Genomic DNA, 13974 nt, shown 5'->3' on the forward strand with positions numbered 1-13974 from the left:
ATGGGCAATAGATTTAAATGGAAAGAGGGGAGATTTATATTGGATCTAAGGAAGAAATTCTTCCCTCTGAGGGTGGTGAGGCACTGGAACAGGTTGTCCAGAGAAGCTGTGGCTGCCCCATCCCTGGCAGTGTTCAAGGCCAGGCTGGATGAGGCTTTGGGCAACCTGGTGTAGTGGAGGATGTCCCTGCCCATGGCAGGGGGGTTGGAACTGGATGATCTTTGAGGTCCCTTCCAACCCAAACCATTCCATGGTTACTTCCATGTGTACGACTCGAGAGAAGGTGGTGAGTGTGGAAGGGAAAGGTGATACGACAGGCTGCCGGCAACACCGCGTTTGAGCGTTGATGACGCCTGCAGCCCTCCCCACAAACCCTTCCTTCTTACTTCGTTCTCATGTCTTAGCCCCTGAAGTTTCCTGGGCATCTGGGAGCCAGGAGTGTGGTTAAGTCTGTCTGTCCCAAAGGCTGTGAGCAGGTGTATGCCGTTGTGCAGCCGTAATGTCCGTCTGCTTTGGAAGAACAGACTGTGGGGCTATATTTTTGCCCTGCCCAAGTTTAGGATAAATGGCAGAAACGAGCAGGTTTTACGGGATCACGTCTTGATGGTGTTATTAAGGGTATCATGTCATCTGTATAACCACCTTGATGCAGGTGGTTACTGGGCAGACGAGATGACTGCTTGGCAGCGTTGGTGGCTTTTTTATTGGCAGGGAAACTGCATGCTCTGCAGATCTGCTTCACATCTCCCCAAAGGAGCCACTGTTGCGTGCTGTTGTGTGCAACCTCCTCTGGGAGGCCTGGAGCTGGCTGTGTTTGTGGTTATTGCTGGTGTTCACGAGAGGTTTTGCTGCCTTAGCAGGTGGGATACTGCTTAAGCTCTGTATAAAAAAGTTTACTGGGCAACTCCATGCTTCTCTCTGGTGGCTTTTCTTATCTCTTTGCTTTTTAACCTGCAAAGAGAGGGTGCTGGATAACTAATCTGACTTAGTTTGTGTGTCATGTGGGTACCTGAGCTTAGCAGAAGTTTGCACTGGAATTAAGGAACAAGGTAATTGCAAAAAGGGAGCAGCTTTACCAAGCCTACATGTTGCAGTTTTAAACTGAACTGAAGAACACCTGTGTTCAACCTCCCAGGGTGTTTTGCTCCTTGAAAGGGGGTGTAGTGTCCATCAGCTATGAGACTATAAGGAAGGGCCAGGAAACGAATTGCCAAATCCCTGGCTGGCAAAAACGTGCTATTGTTACCCTTCTTCCTCCATGACTGCTTGGAACAGCATGTGCTGTTCTTCCAAGATGTATTTCATGATCCCGTGGGTATGTGCACTGAAGCCTCTATTTAGGGTGCCACTGCCTTCTTTCTGCAGGCTTTATTATCTCTATAACCACTGGGTTATGAGAACAGCTACCTACTTCTTCATCTTCCTCAACCTGTCCCTCGCGGTGTTCGAAGAGCCTGCCGTGTATCCGCTCCCCTTCCTGGTAAGTTTTCGGGGTAGAAGCAGCGATGCAGCTACTGCTGCGTTGTTTGGTAGAGCAAGCGAGGGTTTCTTGCTTGAAACTGGTTGTTGAGGTGTCAAGGGGTAATTGCTGCTGATCTTTCTTCTGATACATTTGACCTGCTGAGACGGAGGCAAAAAAGGGGCATAGGAGCTAAACAGGGACGATGGAAGCCACTGTGGGCATCAGCGATGGCCGATGTGACTGTGGAAAAAGTCATGTTGCTTTTCAGCATCTCGAGAGAATAATTCCAGCCTTTTGTGTGACCCAAGTCCAGCCCTTATGTCTGGAAGAACAAGTGGAGCGTTGCCCTTTGGATTGATTTTTCTGCAGCCTTTATTTCTTCTGCACTAGTGCGTTTGTGAGAGATGTACTTCTTGAATCCTAAGCAAATACAAATTTATTGACTTTCACCTGTCTGTGGCAGGGAGTTGCCCAAAAGTGACCCTAAAACTATTGCTCAGTGTCAGATATGTGAGCCTGTAAAACAGCTGGCAGCAAAAACCCACTGGAAAAACTTTACTGATTTTGCTTGGTTTTCCTTTGCCTGTACCCCAGCCTGAGCATCCTTGTCCATGCAGAGGGGGCTAGCCCTGCTCTTGGTCGCCCTGACTCAGGGCCCCTTCTCTCTCTGCAGGTCACTTCTCTGGTCGAGGTGTTGTGCCTTCTGGTGTTCTTCGGCCGACTGACACATTTTGCGAAAGTCACCCATCGCAACGTATTTTGGAAGGATACCAAGAACATCTGCATCATGGTTGCAATCCTGGTGAGTTAGGCCTGAGGGAGTCTCCAAGGTTGAAGTGGCCAACGTGGAGGTGGCTTTTTCCTCCTGTTGCTTTCCTGGTAACGGGCTCTACGAAAGCCATGGCCGAATCAACCAACAGTTGGGGCTGTTCTCACAAGCCTGTTGTGTGTGCATCGATCTGGTGTCAGTTAACCCTGTGGTCTTCACCATCAAGGCACGTTTCCAACACTGCTTCTGGGAATTTTCCTTCCTTCTTCTACAGTTGTCTCTGACGGACTTGGCCGTGTATGGGGTCCTCAGGATATACAATATACGGAGCATTCGGTGGTCGAGAATTGTGAGGCCCATCTTCCTGATCAACTTTGCAGAGAGTCGCCAGGTAAGGAAGAGGTCTGGTGGGATGTACCTCCGGTGCAGGGTCTTATTTTTGGACTGCCTGCTGCTTTCTGACATCCAGGGGATTTAGTAGAATGGTTTTGGGACAGAAATGGCAGAATTTAGGTTCCTGTGAGTGAAGTTCTCTCCCAGAGGTGGCCTGAAGCAGGAATTTGGGATGGAGGAAAGGATGCGTTCACACTGGTGCTGCTTGGGCTCTGTGTGAAGTACCAAAAGGCTTCTCCCTGTACCTATGGACTGGGTTACTGGTGCCCAGAGCCCCGAGTGTGCTCGAGGCTGGGACTAGAGCTTCCCACTAAGCGTGGTGCTGCGATGATTTAGGGAAGATCATGCTTAACAAAGACTGCATGGAGAAAGAAGAGTGATTCCTGTCGGGTCAGCCCGTGGGCTGTGCTTAGTCCAGCCTCTGTTTGCCAGCAGCGTTAGATGCTGTCCTCAGGAGGCACGACCATGAGCAGAGCTGCAAAGGAGAAAAACCTTTTCTCCCTGGGTCAGGGGCCAGGTTACTTATTTCTGGAAGTCTCCTAGGCAAGCAAGCACGAGTGTCACGCTGTTTTCAGAGACTTAACTTGTAGCCCAGGTGGGTGATTTGGACTCTGATTCCTCTTGTCACGGGAAGATCTTTTCCCTGCTGCCGAAGACTGTTCTGGTCCTGACTTATAAATGAATAAACTACGGTGGTGTGGGGGCCTGGGGGAGGGAGCAGTTGAGCTTCCATACTCAGAGCATCTGTTTTGTAGCCTGGAGTGGTGGGCTCTTTTCCCCGATCAGTCCTCTGCAGCAAGAGCATCTCAGCAGTGCCACAGGGCCCTCTGTCCCTTGGGTAGCTGAGTTCATGATGACACGTGGATGAGGTCTCTCCTTCCAGCATCTCTTCTGGGGAATGAGGAGGAAGGGCCTGGTACTCATGCCAGCAATGTTCTGCTAAAATCTGTGCAAATCTGAGTCAGAATCTCTCCTGCCAGGCAACAGAACAGCACCTGTATCCCACTTGGTTTGCCTGTCCCTGTGTCTGTGTTTGAGCTGGATGGGATGGCGAGGGGAAAACGGGTCCCACTTTGCCTCTAAACGGTTCCCTTCTCCCTGGCAGATTCGGAGAGCCTTCCGCAGCATCCGCAACACGCTGCCAGAGATCACCTACGTCTTCTTGCTCTTCATGTTTAGCCTTCTCATGTTCTCCCTCATGGCCCTGAAGCTGTTTGGTGAGAGGTGCGGACGCTTCTTTTGCTCAGAGCTGGGTGGGAAGAAGGAGTGTGATGCTTTTGAGCAAGAGGGAATCTGGCAACTCCAAACAATTACAGTGAATACAAGCACTGCTGATACGTGCAGTTCCTCTAGTGGGGCATGGATGCTCTGTGCTTAACTTCAGATTGTCTCTTTCCTCCTAGGAACCTCCAGACAGCAGAAGGCTTGCCATATTTCAGGAACTACCTAGAAATTGTGTTTGACCTCTATGTGCTGGTGACGACAGCAAACAGCCCGGATGTCATGTATGTGTGCTGAGCTTGCAGTCTTTGTTGTGACAGCCGGTGTCCTGCTCCTAGTGGCAAGACCTCTGATTAGAACAGTACTCTGTTTTGCACAAGAAGGAATTTCAGAGCGGCAACAGGGCTTTTACTTTTCCAGCCTGCAGGGGCTTCATGGATTGTCAGCCATCTGTTTTCTTAAATGGCTGTGAATCGGAATCCGAGGTTAGGAAGACTTTTAGAAAAGTTGCTTTAAAAATATTGCTTTCCAAATGACCCAGTAGCTGACAAAGGCTTAAACCTGAGGGACAGACACACATGCTCTTTGATTAAAACCCTTTCCTGAAAAGGAAGGGCGTGCTCTAGTGATCAGATTACTTCTTCTCTCATGATATTTGCAGGGCTTTCTATGCAGGCTTTAATTTGCATAGTCCTGTTTAAATTATGCAAGGATTGGGCTTTCCATCCTCATTTTCTTCTAATGACATTCCCATTTTGGTTTGTGCTGTGAAGGTGCTATCAAAGGAGGGGGGGGCAGGGAGGAATGGCAAACTATCTGTGTGCTGGAGATGTACTGAACAGAACTGGGACGTTACAGGGACCCTGGGTGTTTAGACTGAGAAATGCAGCTAGTCCTCCTAGGGTAAGTGGAAGGGGAGGTCTGAGTGCAGTGAGGGTCTGTGAAGCCAGTAACCCACCAGCTTAGGACTGAGACCTCACCTCTAGACTCTGCACGTAAGCTTAGACACACTGACAGGAGCTTAATCTTTGTGCTTTCTCTCCTACATCCCTTCAGTCAGGGACTGATAAACTAGGATGAAAACCCAGTGGAAGAGACCTGTTCTGTAACTGAACTGATGCACAGTTTTGGCTTTGTTGCCTAGCTCGTGTGTTATCTGGCCATCCAAAGCAGTACTTGGAATTTCATCTGGAAGACTGTTTTCTTGTGATTTCTCCGGTTTTTTTTTCCTCTATTTTTCTGCTCAGCAAGTAGCAATCTCTCTCCCCTTCTCCAGGATGCCGGCGTTTGACTTCAGCTCATGGTACGCCCTGTTCTTCATTGCCTTTGTCATTGTCAACACTTACATCTTCATGTCACTCTTCCTGGCTGTTGTGTACAACAACTACAAAAAACATCTGAAGGTAACGTTTGGAGGGTTGTGTTGTGATCAGTGACGGCCTGCTGTTCTCTGTAACCTTGTAAGGAAATATCTGACCTTCCCTTGGAAGGTCTTCTGCTTCTGGAAAACGTAGAGAAGGGGGTACAGCTTCTGGCCTCTGCGGATGCTTTGCAGGTAACAGGCACAGGTCCACCTTTCGTGTCATGGGGATTGTTGAGATTTCTGCTTTTAGCATTTAACCCTGAGATATTTTATGCTGCTGTGGACCCAAAAGTTGCAACAGATGGGAGGCACATGTCTCTGCGTTGTCACTGTTAGTCTTAGTCCTAGCTCAAAACTGCTGTCTCTGTGCAGGAGACTGTTTTTCTTTGGGTATAAATACACAGCATGCCTTCTCTGCCACTGCACGTGCTCCTAAAGCAAAGGAAACGTAAAGGGAGGTCTAAGTAAATTTGAACTCTTGCTTCTTCCACCCAGACTGAGTAGGTGCAGGTCAGTACTTGTGATCAGGCTGCAGTCACCCAAGAGCGTAAGGTTCTTTAGCCTGCTTAGAATTTTGTGCAGAAGAGGGTCTCCACTCCAGTCTCAGCAGTATTTCCTTACGGATGGGAAGCATGTGTAGGCATATCCTTGTTGCTTCTGTGACCTGTGAGCGTGCAGATCCTGTGATCTTTGAAAGATATCCCCCCATCTCCTTCCCGTTAGACACTATCCTTTGTCTCTTCTTCTGGTTTTTCAGTGCATCTCCCAGCAGCAAGCAATCTAGTGATCCTTCCAGAATCCTCTGCAGAGGGCCCATGGCTGCTCGTTAAATAGCATTTCTCATCATCCCGTTGACTGTGCCATACTTTGTGTCTGCTGTCACTCTGTGTTCCTTGGAGTCTCTCCTTGCATCTCTGTACCATGAAAATAAGATTAAAAAAACGAAGGAGGGGGAAAGGTCACTGAAACTGCCTGAATCCTGATGCTCTCTTTCTAGAATGAGATCCGCAAGCTTGCTTACATGAAGCACCGCAAGATGATAGAGGCCTTCAACCTCCTGAAGGAAGAGGAGGGAGCGCAGTTCGTGGTCAGAGAAGCCCGGTGGAAGCAGCTTGTCAAGCTGGTGGCTCCTGATATCAGCAACTCCCACCGAGAGCTGCTGCTACACATCTCAGATGATGAGCAGAAGGGTTTCATAGGTGAGCAGTGGGGCCCTGCTGTGCTCAAGGGACTGGGGAGGAGCCCAGGGTCAGGAGCCTGATGCTTCAAGGGTTTTGGCATTGGGACTTGTGGTCCATAACGGACCCAGAAGGACTCCAGGCCCCTCTTCCTGCTTCCCTCCAGATTCCTTAAGTCCTGAAAGGTTGTTCTTTCTGCCTGTGCTGTAGCCCGTGTCAAGTACGCTGTGGGTGGCTCTTTGTGGCTATTTGACATCAGGCCAAGCTCGCCATGCAGAATGGGACGTCCTGTTCTCAGCACAGGACAAGGAAAGCCTCCCTCGTTATCAGATTCCTCCAAGCAATGCGGCTTCCCACCCAATCCTCTGGAGCCTCTCGCTCTGTTCCTGCTAGAGACAGGATATTGGGAGAGATGGGTCAGTCTCCTCGTGCTAGATCGTGCCCCTCCTGATCATCAAAGGTTTGTGTTGATTGTTGGCCTGTGGCTTGAGCCAGTCCCCCAGGAATGTGGCAGAGGAGCTGTTTGAGTACTGAGCTCAGCCTGTTCTGTGGTGGATACCACTTTGGGCATGTTCCTTGCCTGCTTCCGTGAACAGTTATTGAGTCCAGATTCCTGCAACTCGTGTGCACATAGGTTTGCGTTTGCCAGACACTGTCTTTTTTTAATGACAGCAGACTAACATGTAGTGCTTTCCGCTGCTGCAGACAAGAAGTCCTTCGTGCAACTGGCAGACCTCCTCAACATCCAGGTGATTACCCTGAAAATACGCAGCCATCCGCTTGGGCAGTGGATGCCTCGTGTGTACAAGTCAGCAGTGAGTCAGTTCCTGCGCAGCATGGTGAGGCACAGGTAAGCCCCTGCTCCTGGAGCAACCAGCCCTTGACATCCAAAGGGCTGCAGAGCAAGCAAACACTCATCAGGGTGTCATGCTGGAAAGTGCAAACTGAATTTAGGCAAATGTTGGGGGTTATGTTTTCAAAAGTGTTCTGTGGACCACATCTGCTCTTAGCCCACCTTCAGTGGTGTGGAGAAACTAGACTTGGCTGTTAGTGAGTCCATACCTGCTCCAATCCCACGTGTTCAGATCTTCTCTAGATGCTGAGTGTAAATAGTTTTTACTGAAAACAAGAAGTGCTTTATGTTGTCCTGCCTTGAAGGACCAGAGCAAATGCTTCACTTAAAGGTGATCTTGCCTCTGCTGCAAAGCTGCATGTGCTGCTTCATCAGCTCGTACTAAGTTGGTACTATGAGCTACTGGTGCTCTGTTTCGCATCTGAGACTTCCCAGAATGGCAAAATCACTGAGGTTGGAAGGAACAACTAGAGATGGTCTAGTGTAACCCCCGGCTCAAAGCAGGGTCAGCTAGAGTAGGTTACTCAGGGCTGTGTCCAACTGGGTTTTGAGTATCTCCAAGGATGGAGACTCCATAATCTCTCTGCGACTTGTTCTAGTGTTTGACCACCCTTGGTTAAAAAAAAAAAAAAAACACCCTACTTTTTGTTTAAATGGAAAATCCTGTATTTCAACTTGTGCCCCTTGCCTCTTGTGCTTTCACTGGATACCACTGAGAAGAGCCTGGCTCCATCTTCTCTACACCTTCCCATCAGGTATTTATACGTACTGAGATCCCCCTGACCCTTCTCTCCTTCAGACTGAACAATCCCAACTCTCTCAACATGCAATGTGTCAGACTGTCCTATCCCTTAATCATTTTAGTGACCTTCTGCTGCACTCATTCCAGTAAGCTCATGTCTCTTTGTACTGGGGAGCCCAGCTGTGGACACAGGACTCCAAATGTGGCCTCACCAGTGCTGAGTAGATGGGGAAAAATCACTTCCCTCCACCTGTTTGCAATGCTCATCCTAATGATCATCATCACCCAGGATGCTGATGGCAGCCTTTGCCACCAGGATGCATTGCTGGCTTATGTTCAACTTGTCCACCAAGACCCCCTCAGATCCTCTGCAGTGCTGTTTTTCAGATGGTTGACCCCCAGCCTGTGCTGATGCCTGAGGTTATTCCTCCTCAGGAGCAGAACTTTGCATTTCCCTCTGAACATGGCAGGGATTCATCTCTGCCAGCTTCCCCAGCCTGTCCAGGTCCCTCTGACTCCAGCACACCAGTCTGGTGTACCAGCCACCCCTCCCAATTTTGTGTAGTCTTCTGTTTGACTTGTCCAGTCTTTCTGCTTGAGGAACGCTGCTTGACTTGTTGGAAACACAGTGCATCAGTCCCTAAAAGTTTGTTTAATGCTGAGAGCATTGGCAGTGGTGTTCCTTGGAGGCTTGACCTCTGCTTTGTGTTGGACTTCAAGGGCAGAGCTAAACTCTGTAGCAACTTTCCTAAACTCTCAGGTTTGGGGAGAACTGATGGGTAAAGGTAGTGTACCTAAATGGCAGTGTTTGAGAGGAGGCAAAGAACTCCTGAAATAACTGTGTAATTTCTACCTTCTCGGGAGTGACAAACTGATTTCTTTTTTTTCTTCTTGCAGGGGATTTGTCTGGACTTATGATGTGATCATTCTAATAAATGCTATCTTCATCGCACTGGATGAGGAAACCCCCTACATTTCTTATGCAGAGTGGGTCTTCCTTGCTTTGTACATAATTGAGATACTCCTGAAAGTGTACACTTACGAACCGAGGGCGTTCTTCGGCAAAAACCAGTTCTGGAACTGGTGAGTGGGATGAATGTTTGTTTTAAAGGTGGTGTCAAGTGTGATGAGATCTCTGTGCTCAGCCCCTCAAGAACTGAAAGCCTCTTGGAGACCTGGGCTGCCAAACTCATGTACCAGGGTGTAATTAAAATGATTGTATGTATCAGAGGACCTTGTGCTCTTTGCTGGCCCCACCTGGCTCTGACAGACACTACTGTGCTCTGCTCTGCTAGCTCAGTCCAAGGTGACTCTGCAGCGCGTGGAGAGAGCGGCTGTGCAGGGAAAAGCCTTTTGCTAAACAAAGCTTTCCCATCTTCCCAGCCTGCAGATAGTTGGAGGTGATGCAGGGCTGCCTGGCACAGATGTGAGGAAGAGGGGTTACTATTTCCGTGTGTCGTGTGGCAGCTTAAGCTCTGTTGCCACAAGTCTAACAGCACTGCCTTCCCTCGTGCTAGGTTTGATACCCTCATCATCTTCGCTGCCTTGACTGCAACAATACTCAATACCACCCTGAGATCGAGTAAGTGCAGCTTAAGCAGTCTGCATGCATCTGGGAAACTCGGTGGTCTTGAGTGGTCTTTTGCCATCACCTTGGGCTTGGGAGGCTTTTTGACAGGACCATGAATTTCCTGTAGGCTTCTGAGAACTAACTCAGTTGTTTTTTGTTGGTTTTTTTGTTTTGTTTTGTTAAATAAACACCTGTTATAAAGAGTGTTGAACAAGGACATAATCATAACAAATGTAAGAACATGCTTTATCTCTACACTTCCTTGCTTATTTTTCATAACTAAGAAACCTTTTTGCTTTCTCAGCCACGAAGTACAACAGCCAACAGATCCTGGACATTGTCTTCATCTTGAGGGTCCTCAGGCTAATACGGATTGTTGACAGCATCAAAAGGTAATGAAGAGAATGGGATGGGGTATGGTTTTTGGGCCAGGCTGTGTCAGAGGCTGAATGAGACAGCGCTTTGAGTTGCTCTGCATGGCTGCTATGGACTGACTGTGGCCACCCAACAAAGCATCCCAAGGCCTTGTCCCAGCATGCCTGGGATGAGCCCAGTTGCTGCAGCCTCTTTGGAGACTTATTCGTAAGGGCATGTGGGGAGCACGTGCTGGATGGGATGGTAACAATAAGCAAGTGTGGGCTTTGAAAGAGCTTCCCCACAGCAAGTGTTGTCATGAATCATTTGCTGTAGGTTCCGGGTCATCATGAACACGCTGATAAACATCGTACCGACAATGTTGACGTTTGGTGGGCTGACTCTGGTAAGAAATCCTGGTATCTTGGTTCAAAGCACTCCAGTTTTACAGGAATGTGTCTTAAGTCTCATGCTCGTGTTGTTTTCAAGAGGATAAATGTAAATCTCTGGATGGCTGGCCTTTGAAACTGTGTCTGTTTGATTCTTGGTCATTGCACGTGTAAACGTGTCCAAAGGGGTTGGGTTCCTGCTCGTTGCCAGGTCAGGACGTTTTTCTTCGCTCCACGGGGCAGTGGGGATGTTCTGTGCAGTCTGGGCTTCAGGCTGTAAGGAATCAAACTGTGATTTGGGCAAGAAGCTGAACGAGAAACTTGTTTCTCAAATAATTTCTTAAAAATAAGTTCTCCTCTTACGATTTGAGAATATTTCATTTCCATGTATTTGAGCAGTAGTTCTTGGCTTGTTATTCCTGCCTGGTCCTTGCCCTTGAGTGGGTTGGGTCTCTTAAACTCAATGCTGCTCCTCAGCAGCTTGCCATGTCTGTAAAAACTGGAAAAACCTTCTGCAACTCTGAACTTGCCATGGAGCTTGCTGCTCACTGGAGAAGCAGGCAATGGGGTTTCTCTTCCCAGGTTGTGTACTGTGTGTTTGCTATCATTGGCATGGAGTTATTCCATGGGAAAATCCAGTTCTTCCCTGCAAACTCGAATGCTCCTCACGCCCTGGAATGTGGAAACCCAGCTCTCAAGGACTCTCTGTTCGCCCGTGGGAAATACTGCAAGAACAACTTCAACAACTTTGCGTCATCTTTCATCGTCCTGATGGAGCTCACTGTAGTCAATCAGTGGCATGATATCCTTTGTGGTGGAAGGTCCAAACTGGTGATCCATGCTCTTCCCTCTGTATCGCACATGGTGCCAGACAAGGGAGCAGTGGTCCCTGCAGAGGGTGTTGTTCAGAAGGTCGTTGCTGGCTGGTGTTATCCCATTCCTCCCTTAGCCCTGCTCTACAGCAAGATGTTCTCCTGCTTTAGCACCCTTGCCCTTAACTCCCATAATACTCTTTGCCAATGGCTTTGCCAACGTGACGGTTCAGCCTGCGAAGCTGTATTTCATTGCCTTCCACATTGTGATGGTGATAATTATTGTCAAGTAAGTTTTGGGTTGCCCTCTTCTGTTTCGGAGGGAAGAGGGGCTGTGCCCCCTGCCAGGGTGGTACTGATGGTCCCAGGGTCACACGTGGTGTGACTTGGAGAGACATTCAGGACATGTCGTAGAGAAACCTCCTGCATCCCCATCCCGGATGGGGACGTAGAGCTCCCCATCTCCAGTGGAGGCGGGGAGGGAGTTCTAGGGAATGAGCCTGGGAATACTGAGACCGTAATTGATGCCCAGAAGCAGGGGGGATGCCAGTAAGGAAATGCTGCTATGTAATTCTGCTCATCTTTTCTTTCAGTATCTTTGTGTCGTTCATTTTGGAAGCTTTCTTTGTGGAGTACTCCCTAGAGAAGAGTGAAGTGGAAACAGCCATCGAACAGAAAATCCAGGAGCTGGGAATGGGAGTTCAAGAGTAAGCCCTCCCCAAAAGCGTCGTGCTGGATGTGGCTGGCTTGGCCCATCCGATGAGGGCTGTGGGACTGCAGAAAAATGCCTCCCTCTGTCCCAAGATGTGAGCTGAGGCTCCTCTTCCCTGTCACAAAGTTCTTACTAATCCGTCATGACCATGGAAGTTGGTCTAGACGGCAGCAGAACATTACTCACCCCGTGGCCTCGCAGCCTGGCTGAGCTCTGCCAGCCCAGGGCTGCTGCCCAGAGAACAGGAGAGATGCTGGAGACTCACACCATGACTGGTGCTTGTGCCGCCCGAGAGGATCCATTGCTGCTGGGTACACGGGGCGCCCGTGGGGGGAAAACGTGCCTCCCCAGGGTAACTCCTGCTCCTTCTTGTGTAGGGATGAGCTCCAGGATGAACAGCTCCTTGATAACATGGAGAATGCTGAGCATGACCTCGAGGGGGAAGGTGGAACAAAGCCACAGCCTAAAGGGCTGGTGTTTAAAATTGCCTCCAAACGTAAGTGCGGTGCTACAGTGTGCCCAGGGGTTGGTTGGAGAGGCCACGGCTCTGAACCATCCCCGATTGTAGCCGTGTCTCTGGGGAAGCTCCCAAGCACTTCTGCTTCCGTTGGGCTAGAAAAGCAGCTCTAAAACCCAGCTGGAGGTTTTTAGGGAACTGTGGACACTCTAATGTTTGCTGTTTCTTTTCACTTCCATAGCAACATCTTTTCCTCTTCCCTACCCAGGCCCTCCTGTGCACGCTTGCCCTCAGCAGCCAGTCTGTGAAGGCACTGCCTCGGTGGCTGAGGTCCTGCTCTTGCCAAGAAGCCTGGGTTTCTGCTTTTCTCCTTCCTGTGTGCTCTCTGCATTCCTCCTGGCTGGGATCACGGGGTGACTATATGCTCCTTCCCTCTATCTTAATGCCTGCTCTTTCTTCTGGCTTTCTTGCTGCACCTCAGCACTTCCCTGAGCTCATGCTTCTGGGGATGACAGCTAATGGTGATCACAAAGCCACTGAAGGACACACAGGGAATAGAAGTGCTTAAAACCTTAAAATAATGGTCTTTATCCTTTACAAGTGCTCACAAGCACGTGGAGTAAAATACCAGGGAACATCATTTAGGGCATTGCCTGTTTAGTGTAACACACTGGGAGCAGCATTTGAGTATGAGCTGCCTGAAGGTGGCCACTACCCAGCTCCTGATGAGGAGCAGGAATCGATGCTTACAGTGACTTTTTTTTTTTTTGGCCACACGCAGGGTACCGGACGGTTGACGCTTTGCTCCAGCGCATGTTTGAGGCAGAGATCCCCCTTGAGGATGAAGGCCCATCGTTTGAAGAGATCCTAAACTTGTCCCCTCCCGCTGCTGTACCCAGTAATCTGACTTCGGAGAGCGCTGCGTGATGGGGGCGATCCCCGGCAGTGGCCGAGGAGGTTCTAATTCCCAGCTGCCTGGGGCTCCAGCGTGTTCCCTGGCTGGATGCCCTCAGCACCGTGCTCCTGTGCGTGGGGGACAGATGCCACAGCGGAGGGGGCAGCTGACGCTGGAAACAGCTTTGTCATGTAAAGGAGCTTTATCTCATGTAAAGTCTCATGTAAATATTGAAACTGAAACTACCCTCACGGGAAAGCAGAGGGAGTGTGTCTGACTGTGCCAGTCAAGTAACGGTGCCATATTCAGTATGTTATGAAATACCTACTTCTTGTAACTGGAATTGTGTATTACAGCACTTTTATATGCATACATGGACCAGTGGAAGCTGGATGAAACAGCTCTTTGCTACATTAAATTCAGCAGTCTGGAAAAAATGACCGATTGGATATCCGGGGGTTAATGGTGGGAGGTGGCTGGATGTGATGCATCATGTTCTCACCACAGGGAACTGTGGGCTCCTCCTAACTTTCGTGTTTATTTGTGTGTGCTGAGGAAGGAATCTGAGCAAAGCAGAGGACAAGTCTTGCTCACTGAGAGCAAGTGTCGTTGCAACTAAAGGCCACACAGCTGCTCCCTCTTCCCTGGGAGGGGGGGAAGAGAATCTAAGGGGAAAAGGGAAGGAGACGTGTGAGTTGAGAACAATTTCAGAACAATTGAGAACAATTTCAAAATAATTAGAAGTTTAAAAATCATATAATTTTTATATATCTTATAATTTCAGTTGTGTGTGTGTATATATGC

At 49.1% G+C, this 13974-nt stretch overlaps 1 protein-coding gene across 1 annotated transcript; it reads left to right on the plus strand.

Annotated features, from left to right (window-relative positions):
- The first annotated feature begins 1378 nt into the window (after positions 1–1378).
- Positions 1379–13202, plus strand: LOC104371424 (two pore channel protein 2). Its single transcript, XM_009980785.2, has 17 exons — positions 1379–1480; positions 2136–2264; positions 2506–2622; positions 3730–3848; positions 4028–4129; positions 5122–5248; positions 6206–6407; positions 7092–7236; positions 8879–9064; positions 9499–9563; positions 9856–9943; positions 10242–10311; positions 10877–11096; positions 11305–11395; positions 11700–11813; positions 12196–12314; positions 13057–13202. Exons 1-17 carry the CDS (start codon positions 1394–1396, stop codon positions 13200–13202), a joined length of 2127 nt encoding a protein of 708 aa, XP_009979087.2. The 5' UTR covers positions 1379–1393.
- The last annotated feature ends 772 nt before the right edge of the window (positions 13203–13974 follow it).

This window comes from Tauraco erythrolophus, chromosome 2, assembly GCF_009769465.1.
Source record: "Tauraco erythrolophus isolate bTauEry1 chromosome 2, bTauEry1.pri, whole genome shotgun sequence".
In the NCBI taxonomy this organism is placed as follows: Eukaryota; Metazoa; Chordata; class Aves; order Musophagiformes; family Musophagidae; genus Tauraco; species Tauraco erythrolophus.

What these genes read in the sequence shown, in the direction of transcription:
- LOC104371424 (XM_009980785.2), top strand. Translation starts at nt 1,394, where the DNA reads ATGAGAACAGCTACCTACTTCTTCATCTTCCTCAACCTGTCCCTCGCG. An exon ending in CGCAGCATGGTGAGGCACAG is followed by an intron (nt 7,237 to 8,878) that starts GTAAGCCCCTGC and finishes TTCTTCTTGCAG; the next exon opens with GGGATTTGTCTGGACTTATG. An exon ending in CAATACCACCCTGAGATCGA is followed by an intron (nt 9,564 to 9,855) that starts GTAAGTGCAGCT and finishes TTGCTTTCTCAG; the next exon opens with CCACGAAGTACAACAGCCAA.